General features: G+C 32.1%; 1 protein-coding gene across 20 annotated transcripts in view; it reads right to left on the reverse strand.

The window, feature by feature from the left end:
- The window catches only part of PHF14 (PHD finger protein 14), a 201,271-nt gene that overhangs the window by 101,904 nt on the left and 80,309 nt on the right, over positions 1-19,058 (reverse strand). For 15 of the 20 annotated variants that reach the window (XR_014246413.1, XR_014246414.1, XR_014246416.1 and 12 more), the window contains 2 exons: positions 6,982-7,032; positions 6,739-6,860 (listed from right to left, as the gene is read on the reverse strand). The exons of 1 other annotated variant lie outside the window; for it this stretch is intronic. Coding sequence is in view for 10 of the 19 variants with exons in the window: in XM_082398251.1 (XP_082254377.1) it covers positions 6,739-6,860; positions 6,982-7,032 (173 nt within the window). In the remaining 9 variants the exon portion in view is untranslated. Of the gene's footprint in view, positions 1-6,738; positions 6,861-6,971; positions 7,033-11,469; positions 11,634-15,187; positions 15,235-19,058 lie in introns of those variants that run through there. 4 more of the 20 variants (XR_014246415.1, XR_014246417.1, XR_014246419.1 and 1 more) reach the window with 2 other exon arrangements.

Here is a 19,058-nt window from a genome sequence, read left to right on the forward strand (position 1 = left end):
GGTTGCCTTTGAGAAGAGGGACTGACCAGGAAAGGGCACAGTTTTTGGGGAGTGATGAAAATGTTCTATATCTTGATAGAAATGGGGGTTACATGAGTGCATGCTTTTGCTAAAATTCACTGATTTATTCACTTAACATTTATGCATTTCATTGTATGTAACTTTTACCACACACACCCACCCAAACAACTACTGAACTTAGATTCACATTTTTGCCGTGGTTTGGGTTGGCAATTCTGAAACTACTTCCTATATATTCTAAGCTTGAGCAAATAGGAAAATATATTGTCTTGAAACCTAAATCGGACAAGACAATTTATAAATACACTTTAATAATTGAAAAACTATTTCCATGAAACTGCTTAAGCTTGTTTCATCATTAATTCAGAATTTACAACTTTTGGGAAGTTGAATTATTGTTTCTCTAAGTAGTTTACACAGTCTGGATTTAAAATCACTGAAACAAAGCACATGTAATTACGTTTCTATGTAGATACAGCCATTTTTCTTACTTGATTTTTAATTTTTTTTGTCTATACCAAAATTACTAAGATCATATTTTGTCAAAATACCTATTTAAAAAAACATATCAGGAAGGGTGATGCATTATGAAACTTTAAATAGTTGTAATATTTGCATTTTTTTCCTACTTATCTTTGACCAAAAAAAAAAAAAAAAAAAAAATATCTTTTGTTTATTAATGCTCAGGCTGATTTCTTCACACATTCTAGCATTACTCATATATTAAATATTGGCATTCTTAGAGAGTTTTACTTCTGGTATTAAGCTGATTCAATTAACTAGTTTTTTTTTTTTTTAAGTCAATACAATTAAATGACCTGGTGTTCAAAAACTATAATAAACATTCAAAACTAAAGTAGACCTGATAATTTATTGTTTTTAAATCAAAAAGCTTAAAAATAAACTGTTAAACAAAATGAAAATTTAGAAATATTGTCTCAAAATAGGGACATAATTATGTTAAACCCTCCAGAATGTGACAGAAATAGGTGTTCTGAATTTTATTGAATTTCAATTTCACTTAAGCATTAGATGATGTTATTGTTTGGTATTCATATCAGAATTTCATTGAAAAGCTGTTTCTATAAACTATTTCTTATAATGCTTATTTAAAAAATAACATAAATGTAAAAGTTTTTTAAACAGTTAAAAATCTAAGAAAACAAAGTTTCAGGTCATAATTATATTCCTTTGTTTAAATTTTCTAATAATTCCTAATAATTCCTAAATAATTCCTTCATCAGCTTGTATTTAGAATGCTATACTTATCTTCCCTTTTGATGTGAACCCTGTTAAAAGAATTAGGCAGCATATTTCCTCAGGCTATGTGTTACAAGAAGTCTATATGCTTTCTGAGACATCTTGATATGCTACTTTATCTTTGCCTTTTATATTAAATCTATTTTTAGATCAGATTTTTATTTTAAATCTATTTTATATTAAAAATAAAAATTAGGAAGATTTAACATCTGGCCAATGATTGCTTAACGCAACCTCCTATGAAGTGTGTAAGCCACTAACCACCACGGGGAGGCGATCCTTGCTCAGTGACTTGGAGTAAGAACATGGGAGCTGTAAAGATAAGTAAAACAGAGACCTTGCCTTTAAGATGGTCATACTTTCAAGAGAGAAAAGCCAAGTGAAACATATTCCAGAGCTAACAGCAGTGAAACTTGAAGAAAGAGGTATATCACACAGGACATCAGGGTGACAAGAGGGGATATATTTTACCACACATAATTGAAAGAAATATTAGAAATCTAAGCTTTGGAAACAATCCTTTAGAATACAGTAATTTGTACTATACCAATCACTGACTCAGGGTTACAAGACAAAACAAAACAAAAACCTAAAACCTATCCTTGAAATTGTTGGTAGAAGTAAGGAAAAGAAACAGAAGATTAGCCAGAAATGTCTTTGTGCAGGAGATGCTTTTAATAATTTGAAATTTATTAGATGACAAATCATTTTAAAATTTCTATTTGTTTCTAAGTTCTAATTTATAAGTATAAATAATATACATTTGCACCATCACTTTACAATCATTTGATATTCCTACATGAATAAGCAAATTTTACCATTTAGAGTGATTATTATGTGATAAACTGCATAAGAAACAGTAAACTGGTAAGTGTATAATCAAAATAAAATAAGTCATTCTATTTGTTTTAAGCAATCTATCAAATGCAATCTTAATTGTTCTTAAAAGAAATGAAACTAGGTTTCACTTTTTTAAAGTAATTTAAAACAATCTATTTAAAGTGATCTTATGTTCTGTGAACACAGTAACTAAAGTTACAACTAAACCTTGCTCTCTTGGTCTAATCAAATCTCTGGGAGAAAACACCCCTTTCTATGACCCAGGCAATCTATGAGCCTCCATACCAGTGAGAGCCTCCATACCACCTTCTCCATATGGTTTTGGGGAAGGCACTGAGAAGCTAGATGTTTAAATTGTGAAATAAATAAAAGTGCTAACAACATTGTTAACAGACCAAACAAACATCCTAACCTTGTAACCAAAATGGTTCAATATCGATATAATTTGCCATATCTTCAAATAAGGAAGAGAATACAGCAAACATTTAATGGTGGACTTAGCTATAAAAGTAAAATAGCTTCATAGATCATCTCCTACCTTCACTACTTCTAAGTAATGGCCACAATACAAGATAAAAATTAAAGATGCTATTTAAGAGGACCAATGGATTTTAAGGTTCTTAGTTTTAGGAGACCTTTTTGCTCCCTCCTATCTCCCATTAAGTAATAAAATGTGTCACAATGAGTTTACACAGTTAAGATAAAATTTGAGGCCTAAAAGTTTTGTCTTATTCCTAATTTGATAGTTTGATAAAGATTTATAGAGGAGAAAAGCCTACCTACCTCTAAAATCTACCTTTTGAAAATTAAGTATGTTCAAAAAGAAGAATCATTTCTACTGTCACATCAGTGTATCAACTAACTAATCTCAAATCTGTGATTCCTAGTTCTTTACCTAATACACAGAAAAAACTCACCCACGATTCTTTAGTGACATGAAAGTAATCCTCCTTTATTAAGCCTTTTAAATGTCTTCATCAAATACTTATACTGAGTGACCAATTTGTTCTAGGAATAAATTATAATAGTAAAAGGTTTTTTTTTATTAATTCAGCAAAGAATAATCAGTCACTACTTATGTAGCACAGTCATTCATTTACCAAGCATTTACTGAGCATTAAATGTCCCAGGAACTGTGGAAGCAAAACCAAGATATCACTAAGGGCTCAAAAGTACCTCCAGCAATGAACATCCACAGCAAAGAGATAAATACCCCAAAAGACCTCACAATTCGAAGACAGTTTCAATTTGGCCTTTAGCATTTAATTGCACTAAATAACATAAAGGAATATATTTTCAACTGGAAACTTTGCAGACAAATTTTAATTAAGTTTAAAAAGTAGATGGCAAAAAAAGGAAGCACTATTTTTTTTTTTAAATCCATATGATACTGTAAACCATCTTTCTCTTTAACACCTTGTGGTAATTTTCATATTTCCCATGTTTAGCGGAAATAGTTTATTAGTCTAATCATTTTAGGGAAAGTGTTTCAACAAATTCAAATTTTTTGTTCTCCATATTGCAGGAATAATTATATACAAAAACATGCACATTCTCTGAAAAGTAAAAAATATGCATTTATATTATTACTGTATCATATTTACCAACTGGAACCCTTATTCCAGAGCCCACATATATGTATTCTTTAAATTACTAAGTAATACCACTGCCCTACTATTTCATACAGAATTACTCACAAAGCCTGTAATGGAGCATAGTACAATTCTGATCATGTACAACAGAGGGAAAAACTAAGACCCAGAAATACTAAATTACTTGCCAAAGGCCTGAGAAAAACTTAAAGACAAAACAGAAAATAACATTTGGAACCTATTATTACAGTTAACTGATAAATTGAATGCAATTTCCTAGTGATATTAAAAAATTATACATGTAAATTAATGTATACATATATACAAATAACTGAAAAAGAAAGAAAAAAATAAGAAAACTTTTTTATACAGCCTGAATTACATAGAGAAGTGTGGTTTCAAAATCAAAACTGCTAAACAGCTGATTCTAAAGAGTCATGTACATTAGTTCAAAGGAACTTGAGAAAATACAGTAAATTCAATAGAAGATTAAGTAAATTAATTAAATTATGATCCAAGAAGTTTAATTTTATAAGAGAACTTAATAGACATACAAAGTAAGTATAATGATCAAGCACTGAAATATATCTTTAGGGAAAATAAAGTGTAATTTAAAATGTCTTAAAATAAAGTTAAAAATAGCGTGTATACATAATATTTAAGATGCAACTTAATCATAAAAGTGTGGGCTTTTGGGGCAGATTTGCAAACAATGATGGTGCCAATTACTAAATAAAAGAGATGTTAAGGGAAATGGCAGATATTAGCTTATAAGAGTACCTTTTTAAACACATGAAATTCTACATAAAATTCTTCTTTATCCCAAGAGCAATGTGCTTAAACTGAATGTGTGTATGTGTGTGTGTGTGTGTGTGTATATATATATATATATATATTTAAAGAACAATCACATTATAACCATAAAACACTTGATGGCACTGCTTTATATCCAGCTTGTTTTATCCTCAGAAACGTTATTAATATATAATATTTATAAAACATTTAATTCCCTCTTCATAACCTCTTTAAAACCTTTGCATAAAATCTGTGATGTTATCTTCTTAACAAGGCAAAACCAAGGAAAAAGACTTTGTTAACCATCATTTCTAGAGTAACAAAAATATCTTTACCTTTCATGAGACTTTCACAAAAATCCCAGACACTGGAATGTTATAATAATGCAATTAGGATGAAAATTTTATAACAGGAACTAATTAAATAAATGAGAGGAAAGGCTAATATTAATTAAAAATCTTATCAAGAATCAAAGAAAGATGATACCTATTTTTTTTAAAAACAACTATATAATACAATGTCTTGGAGATGCTCTTGTATTAAGTGGCTTTTAAAATAAAATTGTATTTATTTTCTAGGTTCTTTCTTTCAAATACATGACCAAAAAAATAAAATAAAAACCTGGCAAAAACATATAGGGCCTATAGCAACAAGGCCTGAATCAAGCTACTATCTTAAAAAAATAAATTAGAGGTAGATATTTACATAGGTTTAAGTAATTAAAGAGTATAACCAGGTCTCTTAAGTTTTTAACTACTGTTTCAAAATGATCATGCCCTATAATGCCACCCTCAACCCCCGTGGGAATTTTCTTCTAGATTGAATTTTTGTTCATTACATAAGATTGTTTTTATAATTTTTTCTTTTATTTATTTTCGTTGTTTTGTTGTTTTATATACTCCACTGTTATGCTTATGCTTTCTTTTTTTACAGAAATCAGAAAATTATGTTGCAGTCAGAATTATTCATTTGTATCTTCTGACATTAGAACTAATTTACCTTAAACTTAAATGAGTTTAACCTCCAGGAGAGCTCTCATGATATTCTACACAAACTACTTCAAAAAACAGTGGCCTAATATTATAGACTTTCTCAACTTTGTTGAAGCACTTTGTATTTCTTTACTGGAATTTTTACTTTCTCATTACCTTCCTCAATGATGGTATAAAAACCTCATGAAATTTAAAACCACATGCCTTTACTTGAGGAATTAAAACAAACAAATTATACTTTTAATGACAAATAAATGACATCATTTTGGAAGCAAATATTTAAAATCCTGTAACAGTACTAATATGCATTTTATCAACTTACTGTTTTTGAAACATTTAATTTCTGTGCCATGAGTTAGTTTAATAGGGCTTTATCAAAAGACAATTTTTGAAGGAAATCAGAAAGCGTTCCTGTAACATACTAAAAGATTCTTTGTGTCACTGTCCTTTGAAAGAGGATACCTCTTTTATTTAGATGAGGTCTCCTTTTGATCACCCCCCCACTCCTTCATCTCACCCAGGGCTTTGAGCAATTTCTTCATCTCAGCAAGAGAGGCAAATGGCTAAAATTAGCAGTCTCTGGACCCTCAGGAATAGCCACTGTGCCATATCAGCTGAGATTCCTGATTAGAATTATGTCTGATTTAAAAAAAAAAAAAAAAGTAACAAAACAAAACAAAGAAGCAAAGAAGAAAACCAAACAAAAAACAAAAAATGTCTATCTAGGCCATCTTTTCACCTTTCTTTATTTCATAAGAGAGAAGCATTTAACACATTGTTTTGAAAAATGATAAGTGCTAACGAAGTTCTTGTCAAGAAAAATTATCTGTCATCATTATCGCTAATAAACTTCAACTTTTATAATATGCTAACAGAACTTAGTAATTTTATTGTTTTATGAGATAAAACATAATAATCTTAGCACAAAGGGTTTGGATCAAATTATATATTTTTGTGGCCTCTATATGCAGAGCATGGTCAACTTCTCTTGTCAATGGATAATTCTCTTTTGTGCAAAATCCAGATAATCACTCTTAATTACATCTAAATCCAGAGAATAACCATGTGTGGCAGGTTACTAAGTGGATGAAATCTGTTTCTGAAGTACTGTTTCCACTAAATAAGACTTTAAGAAAGGTCCTACGCTGTGATTTGTTTTCCCCATTATATCTGTGATGAGAAAATGATGAAGATGGAGCCTTAATCCCCCAAAGACAAGGTCTCAGCATCCAGCTTACCTGACAAGGTTTTCATTGTCTCCAGTTCCCTTGCAAGTTGCACATTCAGTTCGTAAATCCTCAGCCTTGGGCTTCTTTTGTAACACAGACTGCCTTTGTCTCCGCTCTCTAGGAACTCTCTCCTGCCATACAAGGGAGGATGAAACAAAACATAAAATCAGGATATGAGGAAAACAGAAATAAATTTAAGCAAGAAAGTTTCTCAAATTTAGATTGTGTAAAATATGCTTAACTTATTCCAACCTCATGTTTTTCTTCCTCAGGAATGAAGCTTCGTTTTCGTCCTCTGGTTCTCTAAAAAAAAAGAAAAAAAGAAAAAAAAAAAAAGAAAAATCCACAAAAATATCTAATGTTTAATTAATAATAAAAATAAATTTTCTCTGTTAAATGTTACTGCTTCGGTTAAGCACTTGGAAAATTAGCATTTCTAATTAATGCTGTACTGCTCTATTGCACTTTATTACAATTTATGTCAGAGGAAATAAACACATGACAAATTAAACACACTCTACAGTGACAGTGTTCTACCGTTAAATAACACAGGTATCTGATAAGAAAAATAAGTTCTACAAATTAGCTTGAAGATTTCTGAACACCTCATACACATCACACAATGATGATTTATGCAGAACATTAACATTTTCATAACTTACACGACTTCTAGAGCTAAAATGCTAAACCTGGACTCACATCTGTTGCATGCCTCTGTGTGTGCATGCGTGCGTGCGTGTGTGCACAAACATGTTTGAATAACATAAAGAAACAATCTTTAACAGCTGTAAAAAAGTGGGAGGCAAAGGTCTCAGATGTCTACCAATCCTAGTTAAAATAAAACTAACTAAAAAAAACATGGTATAAGTGACTCAAGCTTATTTACTTTAAATTTATATCCTGTATTTCAGAACACATTTCCCATTTGAAAGATGACATCCATATGTTTGAAAGTAATATAATTACAATAGGATTTGCAGCCAATATATTAAAAATCTCCACCCATGTAGCACAGCCTCTGGAGGTTTATAATCCCCATGTGAAGATTACTGCTCTTTAGAGGGACTGGAAGAAAAAGGAGGCACCCCTCCCCAAAATTACTTTGCCTGACTGTTGAGATCAAAGAACATTCCCACGTTAGAGTAGGTACCAAATAATTCTAAAGAGAATTGCTGTCCAATATAAAAAATATTAATGTTTTTCTAAATTACTGTCATTTCAATTCTCTACAATACCCAGTCACTTGTTATTCAGTACCCAGGCTAACTGCACTGTTTAATCTGCCCCTAGATAACCAAGAGTTGACTGAATTAGCCGTTCAAAATAAGTAAATTTATAGACTACATATTCATTTACATTTGTATTGCCAATCAGTATGTTATAATTACTTTATGGAAGAAATAAGGAAGAAAAAGTAAGACTATAACTAGGAAGAGGTTTTAAATGCAGGCCCTACATCTATTCTTACTTCCAAAGAATTAGTACTAAGCCTTGCTCCTCAAAATATCAATCATGGTTCATAAGCACTGGCATCCCCAGGGAGTTTGTTAGAAATGAAGAATCTCATGCCCGGAACAACATACTGAACTAGAACCTGCCGTTTAAAAAGATCCCCAAGTAAGTCATACACACATTAAAGTTTGAAAACAGCCCTTAATATTGACAACATTGCTCCAAGTTCTAATTAAAACCTTATGCCTAACCCTTTGTATAATCATCTTTCCCCTCTGTGACACTTCTTTCCTCATGCTTCAATTTTTCTCCCCCAGTGCAATTTATCCCAAAACTGGTAAGGATCATGTCATATTCATCTTTCTAGACTCAAACTTAATACAATACATATTACGTAAAAGTTCAATAAATTTGTTTTATTAAAATAAATAATAAGTGTTTCGATTGAAACTCACAGATGAACACGCTAGATAATACAAATGATAAAACAACTGACAAAAAGTGTAAATTATTGTTCCCTTCTCTGGTAATCTATTTTCAATTTGCATAATTTATGCATATAGCCATCCATTTCAAAAAGGTGATCAAAATTAATAACCAATATCAAAGGGAAAATATTCAAATTACTTATTTTAATTCTATAAACATCTAAAGAATGCTCAAAAGGCCTTCACACATTTCCATATTTCTCTTCATTCAACCCATCTTTTGTTGAGTCATCTAGTTTATGAATCATCTAATCACTGAAGTAATTTTTGAATGCTCCAAGTTCATGAAAGTACTTGAATGCTCCAAGTTCATGTTTTCAATTCTTTTGAAGATATATAATTATTTATCATTTCTGATTAATACTTTAAATCTTTGAACATCTGGTTTGATTCCATCAATTGGAAGTTTTTCAAACCCATACTGCAGTTAGCATCATAAAGCATAATGCCACAGAATGATCCTATCACACAATGACATAGTTACATACCTCTGCATTTATAAATTCCTTTTTATTATATTTTATTAAAATAATATTTTTAAATGAATAAACATATAATTATCTAAAACAGTCATTTTAAATGCATGTATCAATATTACAAAAAGGTAATCATTGATGTGTTCCTGCAGTAATTTTAAATAACTAAACATAAGTAACATAAACAAATTCTAGCCAGAAAATCATAGTTGTTACAAGCAATATGAAATTATAGCATCTTAGAGCTCTGAGAAAGCAGGCCAGGGAAATGACTTGATGATCACACAGCTGATAACTGACAGAGGTAAACTTAACCCAGGTCTCTCAACTCTCAATTCAGTGATTTTTCTAGCATGACAAATCCAAGATTAATAATTTAATCCCAAGTAGAGATGAGCAAATTATCATAAGAAAGCAAATCTCTTATTCTCACTTGAATATGTAAATAAACTGTAACACTGGGATGCGTAAATGAAGAGTTTTTATATTTTGAAACAAGTAAATGAGACAATTTACCCAATGGAGAGGAGACCTCAATACCTCAAACTGACACTATATTCTATCCAATTTGGTACCTTATACATACAATGACTAACATGATCCATTAGCAAAATAACTTGCAGCAAGCCTTAGCATTTATCACACAACTAGTATTTCCAAAAACTGAAAATAAGAGGATTTAATCCAAACACAATGTTTCACAATATCAAGTTCCCCAACCAAGAAAATGCTGAGAGTTGTGGGGTTTTTTTCTAGTTTTAATGAAGTGGCAGCAACTGTAACTGTTATAACTCATACTTGCCTACAATCATAACAGATAAGATATCTTAAACATGGTATCCCTGAATGAATCAGAAAATATAAGGGGAGTTAAAAAGAGGGAGAAACGATGGAGAAAAGGAAAAAAAAAACATGTTTGGCTCATCCAACAAATTTCAATAATCAAATAATAATTTCAATAATCAAAGAGCTTGCCCCATCTTAGATGTACAGAAGTATTTGTAACCAGGTTGTCATTTCATGGTACACATTGAGGCTGACACTATTTTAGAAACAAGATAAATAAAGCAGAAGGGAGAACACAGGGTGTGGAAGAAGGAAAAACATTATTTAACAAGTATGTGCTTTAGAACTTAACACATAAATTATCTAGACATTTCAAATGATTGAAGGTATATTTCCAAATTGTGCTTCCTTTTGCAATTATTAAACTGTTAAAAGTAAATGAAAGTTTGAAAATCATTCCAAATCTTGACACATTCCTCTTTTTTTCTTCTTTGTTAGTTTTTAAGAACTTAATTTTCTTAGGGAACACTGACAATCTGAGCTGCTTAGATCATCTGGCTCTTTATCTGTCTTTGGTACATTTACTTGAAAACAGGACGTGATAAAATCATCCACAAAGAGTGGCATGATATTAGAGACAATGTATCTAAGTTAGGAAAGAATAAAACATTTTTAACTACAGGCATCATTTTAATAGCTTATTCATCTGAAACAAATAATTAAATGTTTCAATAACTTCACTCATTGGGACTAGAAAACATGCAACAAATTTTAATTAATTGTTTAGAGCTGGGTTGTTTTAATTTATAATTAAGTCAGATGCATGACGATTTTTCCAAGGTTAGAATGATTCATTTCACAAATGAACTAAATTTAAAACTAAAAGACAGTGTCTCAGCATCTTTGACATCACTAAGATGGATTTCACATATTCATTTGTACACTGATTTCTCTAAATTCAACACTTATCTTTTTGATGACAAATCAACATTTATACAAATGACAATAAATAAGCCATACACGGTTAGATGAAACATAAAGATACCCTCCTATGTAATTTATATATAAAAAGAGAAAATGCTTATTTATGAGAAAATTCCAAATTCAATGTTAATTAGGACAATAGTCAAACCTTGAAAACCTGTCAAGCTAAAATATCTTCAGATTTATGCTGAGGAATAAATGTTGGGGCTGTCTGGCAGCTGTTCAAAATGCTTCAATGAAATATATACAGTATGTATATTTCCTTAAAAAATAAGTATTTGTTTTCCAATTATAAAACAATATATTGAAAACAATCATATATTAAAGCTAATAAAATATTCAAAAGAAAAATGTTATATATATAAACAAAGTGTGAACAAAAGCACCACCTGTTTCTGTTGGGCTATCGGCATACAACAGATGGAATGGTGATCCCCCAAAATGAGTGTTTTCCCTTCTTGTCAGTTGGCTGTAGAGTTTATTTTTATCTAATCTAATTTATATTAACAGGGTTAGGAAAATAGGTGGAAAATAAAAAGAATATCATGATCTAATTGGCTTAACACTCTAAATTAAAATAACCACAAGCCTAAAAATAAAAAAGATACATTCTACATAATAAACGTTTCTATACAACTCTTCTCATAGATAACGGTATATTCAAAATAAGTAAAATCCTGAAGCTCTGCCTCGTCCTTGTTCCCTTTATTCCATGCTCCTGGAAATAAATAAAAATGATGAATTTCCAAGAGGCAAAAAGCATAGCAGGAACCTTTGGGTTCTGAATACGATTACTTGACCTAAGAACAGTGTCCACAGTGGATTTCTTCCAAGTGAGCCAAAGTGACTTAAGTATGGTTTAGTTCACCACAAAAATTTTTGCTAGGGTTTCTTCTAAGGTTCTGTGACAGACACAGTTTATATAATCTGTTTAGTACTTCAGAGATCACCTTGGGTCTGATAATAAACTCAATAATAACTCTAATATCGAAAGCCCCCATGTATAACCCTTTCTTCCCAGAACTGCATTAATTTAATCAAAACAATTAGTATAAAGGTAACAAGTAAATTAAGACATGGGCATCATGAATGCCTAGTACACTTTAGTCATTTCAATAGGGCTGAATCTAAACGTTTCTGTATTTCTACTGAACTAGCATCTAAAAAATATTTTTAAAATAAACGTAATGAAAGCAGACTCTAGGATAATATTTGATTATCTCTCAAATGAAGACTGCACTTGTAACAGGCTATTGATTTATACTGTTAAATAAAATGGAAAACAGATTAACGATGTGTTTAAGTCTATTTCCAAAATAATGATCTATAAGAAAAGGTGCACCCTGAAAAACAACATGGTTTCAGTCAAAGCTGCTAAAAAGTACTTTGACTTTTTACCGCATTTATCTTCCCAAAAAAGGAGAGATACAAAACAATATAAAAATGTATGAGACAGGAAGAAAGACCTGACAACTTCAAAGAGAGTAGAAGATGATACACCGTGTAAAAGACTATGGAAAGATAGTCTCAACAAGTCCCTTTGGCACTTGTATAAAAGATGAAAAGTCACTAGATGACATAGAGTGAAAAGAAAACGAAAAGAAAATCTGAAAGCTTTCAAGTTACATTAAAGTTACTAGAAAATATGACAAAAAGTACAAAGGTCAATTTTAAAGTAACTTCAAAGGGAACGTTAAGCTAATTTATATTTTCTTCAAAAGTAATTTCCTTCTCTAAAAGCAAGTGAAAAGTTTCCACATTTAAAAAAAAAAAATGCAGAGAAAATGTCTAACAAGGTACTTAAAGAGAAGTATCCCAGGCTACCTTCAGAGTAATTCTATAGTTTCACCAATGAAATATGATTAATGTACAAGGAGAAAGGGACTAATTCCCTTCCTAACTGTAAAGGGCCAGAAAAAAAGATTCTTTCAAAGTACACTGTCTTCAGATGCATAGCCACAGTGGACGAGAAAAGAACTCATTTGTGAAATACAAACTAAGTACCTCCTGTGGTAGGTAATGAACATACAGTGGTGAACAGGACAGCTCCTGTCCACCTGGGTTCAGGCCCATGAGGCTACAGATACCAAACAAATAATTAGATGGATAATGATTTATAAATATGGTAAGTGCAACTAAACTGAAGGATAAAAACAGTCACATACTGCTCAGATCTTTCAAAATCTCACTATAATCAAAACTGTTCTTAAATTTAAGAATCAGTCATAATTTTAATGCCCTTAATAATGATATAAAACTACATTCACCTTAAAGATGGGTATGGAGAAAATGCCTAACAAATTGGAAAAAAAATTCTCAAAGGAACACACTTACGTGTGACTCTGGCAACCCTCAGGGAGGAATGGAAAAAGAAAGAGTTCAGATTGGCAAGAGGATAAAAGAATCAAGGACAGTAGCAAAAGCATTACTAAAATAACTGAACATAGGATCCAGAAAAGATACTGGAACTCTAAGTGAAGGCATGAGGTACCTAGATAACCAGGCTGCTGAGTAACTGTGAGAATAAAGATGGCTATTGGACTAGAAACGTAAAGAAGAAACCCGCAACATACTGAGGTCAAATGAATTTAATCGTGATTATTTCACATGCATCTTAAAATTAAAATCAAATATTATTTCATATAATACTCTCTACCCAATGCAGAAAACTCTTCCAAAAATATCCCTGTTAGTCATATAGCCTCAATTATTCTGGATAACAAGGAAGCATGTTCCATATAACACAGTTCTAATTGTTGGTCCCAGTTTTACTATCTGAACTTATCCTAGCATTCATGTAACAGAAGTTTAAATATTTAAAGATAAATGAGCAGGTCTTTATTATGTAAAGAGTCTCTGTTTATTCATTTATTAAACTAATAAACATACCAAAAAAACGTAATTACACTTGTGACAAGGGCAGCAAAATAAAATAGTGCTATGTGAATAATGTTTCAATTAATTACTCCTCAGAGTACTTTTCTAGAACTTCATCATAGTATCACATTAGGTTTTGCTTTCTTAGTTCATATGAGCTAAAATTGAGGGATGATGGCAATAATGACAGAGGATTAATTAACGCTTTACAACAGATCTACAATCTCTGTCATTTTTCATTTGTTAAAGAGTCCAATTAGAACACCATTTTTGCACTGTGTAACACAGCAAAGATAGCAGAAAGGGAAAAGGGGCTACATTTTTTTTCTTTTACAATATCAACAGTACCATTAGCCAACAAAGAAATGCATATCAAAACCACAGTGATACACCACAAGTGTCGCTGGGCTAAAATCAAGGTGTTGGCAGGCTGCATTCCTTTCTGGAGGCTCTAGGAAGAGAATCAGTTTGCTTGGTTATTCCATCTCCTAGAGATTGCCAACATTCCTTGGTCCAAGACCCCCTTCTTCCATCTTTAAAGGCAGGGATGCTGTATATCTCAGACCCATTGTCTGTAGTCACATCTCCCTCTTAACTTACAGTCAGGGAAGGTCCTCGCCTTTTAGGTCCGCATGTAATTAGACTGAGCCCATATAATACTGCTTAATCTTCCCATCTCAAGGTCCACAACTTTAATCATACCTGCAAAGCCCCTTTTGCCATGTAAGGTAACACATAAACAGGTTCTGGGGATTAGGACACGGATATCTTTGCAGGGGGGCATTATTCTGCCTACAATACTCAACACTGTGGAAATCAAATGTATACACTAAATGAATTTATTAAAGCTATCATCCTACAGATGGAAATGGGACATTTAACAGTAGTAACACTTGAAAAACAAAATCCCTAAGTATATTACAATCACACAAACTCGCGTAGGTAAGAAATAAAATGCTACTTTGGGTTAAACTTCAGTAACATAAAGGTGTAAGGATTTCACTCCCTCCCTATGCAGTCAAGAGATTACCCCTCTCCCATAGGACACAGGAGGCATATCCTCTGGAGAAAAAGAACTAGACAGACTCTGTACAAGGGTTTATCAGGCACAGAGAAGGGAGCAATGAGGCAGCAAACAGAAACCAGGAAGCTTAAATGCAATTCTGCTTCCTAAACCATGAGACCTTTAGCCCCTTTCTCCTCACCTGTCCAGGACTCTGACAGTCAAAATTATACCTATCAGTTAGGAGATGAGAGAATATTTCTACTGAATTATTGTGGAAAAAACCTACAGATCCTGACATTAAGGAGGTTCCCAAAGAAAAAGCCCCCTGATCATAAAATCACCCTACAGGGAAAACAATGGGTTTATCAGTCCTACACAAACTTAATTACCTTTTTTAGAACAAAATAGGAGTGGACATCCAAAGATCCTTAGGCATCTGAAAGCATCAACATGAAAGAGATGAACATGAATAGAAATAATGAAACCACAGCAAACACAGATAATGCACGATACAGAAAAAAATTTTGACAATATAATTAATATTCATAAAGATATAAAAGAAGTCTTTGCAATCATGAAATAAGAATATCTGCTATTAAAAGAAACAGTGAAAGTACATACTCATCCTAACTCAGAAAGAGAAAATCCTAAGAGTTTCAAGAGAAGGGGAAAAAAAAGTTAGAATGCAGAAAGCAATACTGGAAGCCAGGAGTCAGTCAAGTGATGCTTTAAAAAAAATATGTAGTATTTTATACACAGCCAAATAACTAATAAAATATAAGAAATTAAAAAATTTTTAGACATGTAACATCTCAAAAGATTTACCTCTCATTAATCTTTACTCAGTAAGTCACTGAACGCATTGCCCCGTCAAGATAAGGGACTAATGAAAAAAGAAACTGAAATGCAAGCAACAGGAAATTCCACCTACCAAAGGTTAAAAGGAATTCCCAGGATGATGCTGAAATAAAGTTCAAGGATAACATAAAAAACCAATTCACATTAGAGCTGGAGGAGAGAGGGCTCAGAGAAAATATCTAAGAAATTATCTGACATGTCTGACCATATGGAAAACTGTCTATCAGAGATATTTTACAAGGTAGTTGAAGGCTATGAGAAGACTCAGTCTTAGATTCAAAGAAACTAAACAAATTGAAAATACAATGAAGGGCAAATGGTTTATTTTTAAAACTATTCATTCCTTTCTTTAAAAATAAACTGAATGAATGAGGATCCTCAAAATTTAATTAGTGAGACAGTCTGACTGTATCCTTTCCTTCAGAATCTGCCTCACTCCTGCCTACCCAGCCTTAGACCAGTAATAGGGTAAAAAGTGTGCTATTGTTTAAAAGTTCATAAAGTGTTCAGAGAGCATGGCTCTGTTATTCTTAAACAATATTTTATCTTCGGGAAGTTTCTATCATGAAGAAAATTGGCTAAGCCAATCAAATGTCATTTGTAAATGAAGCAAAAGGAAAATTTCAAAAAAATAAAATCTTGAAAATACGTCGCCCTGCAGTATATACATCTGGTGGCCCACTTGATCACAAGTGTTTCTTGTAATCATTCATACGACTTTTTCAGAAGACAATGATTACAACAAAGGTAACTGCCAAAAAGGGAAAAAATAAAGGTTACCAACCAATGTGATCTTTAAAAATAAAACAAAACTAAAAACCCTAAAGTAAAGTAAAATAAAATCACAAAGTATTACCATTTCACACTGCATGCAGGATCTTAGTTCCCCAACCAGGGACCGAACCCACACCCCCTACGGTGGAAGCGCGGAGTCTTAAACCACTGGACTGCCAGGGAAGCCCCTAAACCTCACATTTGTAACAGATTTTCCACAAGAATGGCAAGACAAACTACTATATCAAAAAATGGGAAAGGACTTGAATACAAATGGCCAATAAACACATGAAAAGATGCTCAACATTATTAGTCATTAGCGAAATGCAAACCAAAACTAAGAGATACAACATCACACCCATTAGGATGCCTATTATCAACAAATGAAAATTTAAAAAAAAAAGTGTTGGCAAGAATATGGAGAAATTAGAACCCTTGTGTAGTGCTGGTGAAAATGTAAAATGGTGTAGCTGCTGTGGAAAACAGTTTGGTGGTCACTCAAAGAGTATAACATAGAATTACCATATGATCCAGCAATTATACTCTTATGTATATAGCCAAAAGAACTGAAAGCAGGAACTCAAACAGGTGTTTGTATACGCCATGCTTATAGCAGCATTACTGACAAAAGTCAAGAGGTGGAAGCAACCCAAGTGTTCACCAACAGATGAATGGACAAACAAAATGTGGTATAGACATACAAAGAAATATAATTCAGCCTTAAAAAGGAATGAAATCCTGACACATGCTACAACATGGATGAAGCTTGAGGATATTATGCTAAGTGAAATAAGCCAGTCACTTACATGAGTTATGCAGAAAAGGCAAACTGACACAGATAGAAAGTAGAATGGTGGTTGCAAGAGGGTGGGCATAAGAAGGAATAGGGAATTATCGTTTAATGGGTATGGAGCTTCTGTTTGGCATGATGAAAAAGTTCTGGAAGTGGATGGTGGTGATGGTTGCACAACCCTGTGAATGTACATAATGCCTCTGAATTGTACATTTAAAATGATTAAAATGATAAAATAAATAAATACATACATAAATAAATTAAAACCCTGAAGTATATAGTATAATTACAAAGTATTACCGTTTCCGGATTATTCGACCGTCGATGTGTATATTTTAACCCTCCCATAAACAGTCTTAGGGATAAAAAATGAATACAATTGTGAAATTCAGAAAGAGACTTTTGGTTCTAGAAAAGATTGCAGATCATCTAATTTATTTTATAAATGAGGATATTGAGCACAAACAGGGTAAGTTAAATTACTTATCCAAGGCCACATACAGGGTTATTACCAGAGTATGGACCAGAATTCTAATTTATCATGTGCTAGTCCAGGTACTTTCCACCACACACGAGGCTATCTTACAGGGTTTGATGCTGTCTAAAACACTCAAGAATTTGATTTTGTACCATTTATCTTTTACAGGGAATAATGCGACAAAAAAACTGTCCTAGAGAGGAAAATACCATTACATTTTAAATGGTTGATTATTTTCTCAAGCATAATTAGAAGTCATATCCATATATATTTCTAATTAAATAAATATGAGACAGTTATTTAAGTTAAAAAAAACACTTCAATCAATCAATATACTAATGATCAAAATTTCCTTAACACAGGAAAAATTTAAAGAGAAATGAGCTATCCTAAAAAAATGTTCACACCTATTTATCTGAAAAAACTGAATGAATGAAATATTAAGTGACTTTTTGCTGAAGGTGCTCTAAGTCATTAATCATCAATAACCTTAATTGATAAGTGAATCTGTACTAACACTAAGCTATTAAGATTTGATCCAATAAACTTCTTTAAAATTTTGCCAAGTTACTAATGCAAGAAGCTGTTGCCAGCCATCAAGATGCCTATCATAAAAACATATTGTAAGAAAGACAAATACGGGTGTTAGATGATATCTAAATGTGGTTCAAAATTTTTACACTAAATTTTATGCTAAAGACTCCAATGCTTTTACAAGTGTTCAGCTTGCTGTTACTTTAAAAATTTCAACTTCTTAATACAAAGGTTTGGGGCAGTGGAAAATAAAGACTTTCTCAGCCAGTAGAATACTTTCCTACTAGTATTAATAGTCAACTTGTAGCTTTGTTGCTCACCTCAATCTTCTGTCTTTCCTCTTCCATTTCAGTTATGTTACCTCTAGGGTAATTTAATGTACCTCTCATATGGACACTCTACCTTCTAGTTTATATTACATTATTTGAGGGTCAACTTTCTATCACCATAGTTCTTTGAGGACACAGATCATGTCTTCATTTTAGTGTTCTATTCAGCATCTACTGCCCAGTGCCTTACCTCGTTACTTGCTCAATAGATGTATATTGAAAAAATTAACCTGATCCATGGTTCAAGAGTAGGACAAGGAGTCACAAAGACCAGAGAGTATGGAAAGATGTGGATTCCCATGCAGGCAACTTTTACTGCTTAACTATTAAACGCAGGAATAAATATAAAGCACTCACACAAAAGATAATTACCTACAATTTTGACAATTGTGAAGAAAATATAACATCAATTCATGCTTCTATACATTATAAACAGAAGTTCATCTTAAAGTACTGTCTTCCCTTCACTGGACTCTGAAGGTTTACCCAAGAGG

This window comes from Balaenoptera borealis, assembly GCF_965194805.1.
Source record: "Balaenoptera borealis genome assembly, chromosome: 7".
In the NCBI taxonomy this organism is placed as follows: Eukaryota; Metazoa; Chordata; class Mammalia; order Artiodactyla; family Balaenopteridae; genus Balaenoptera; species Balaenoptera borealis.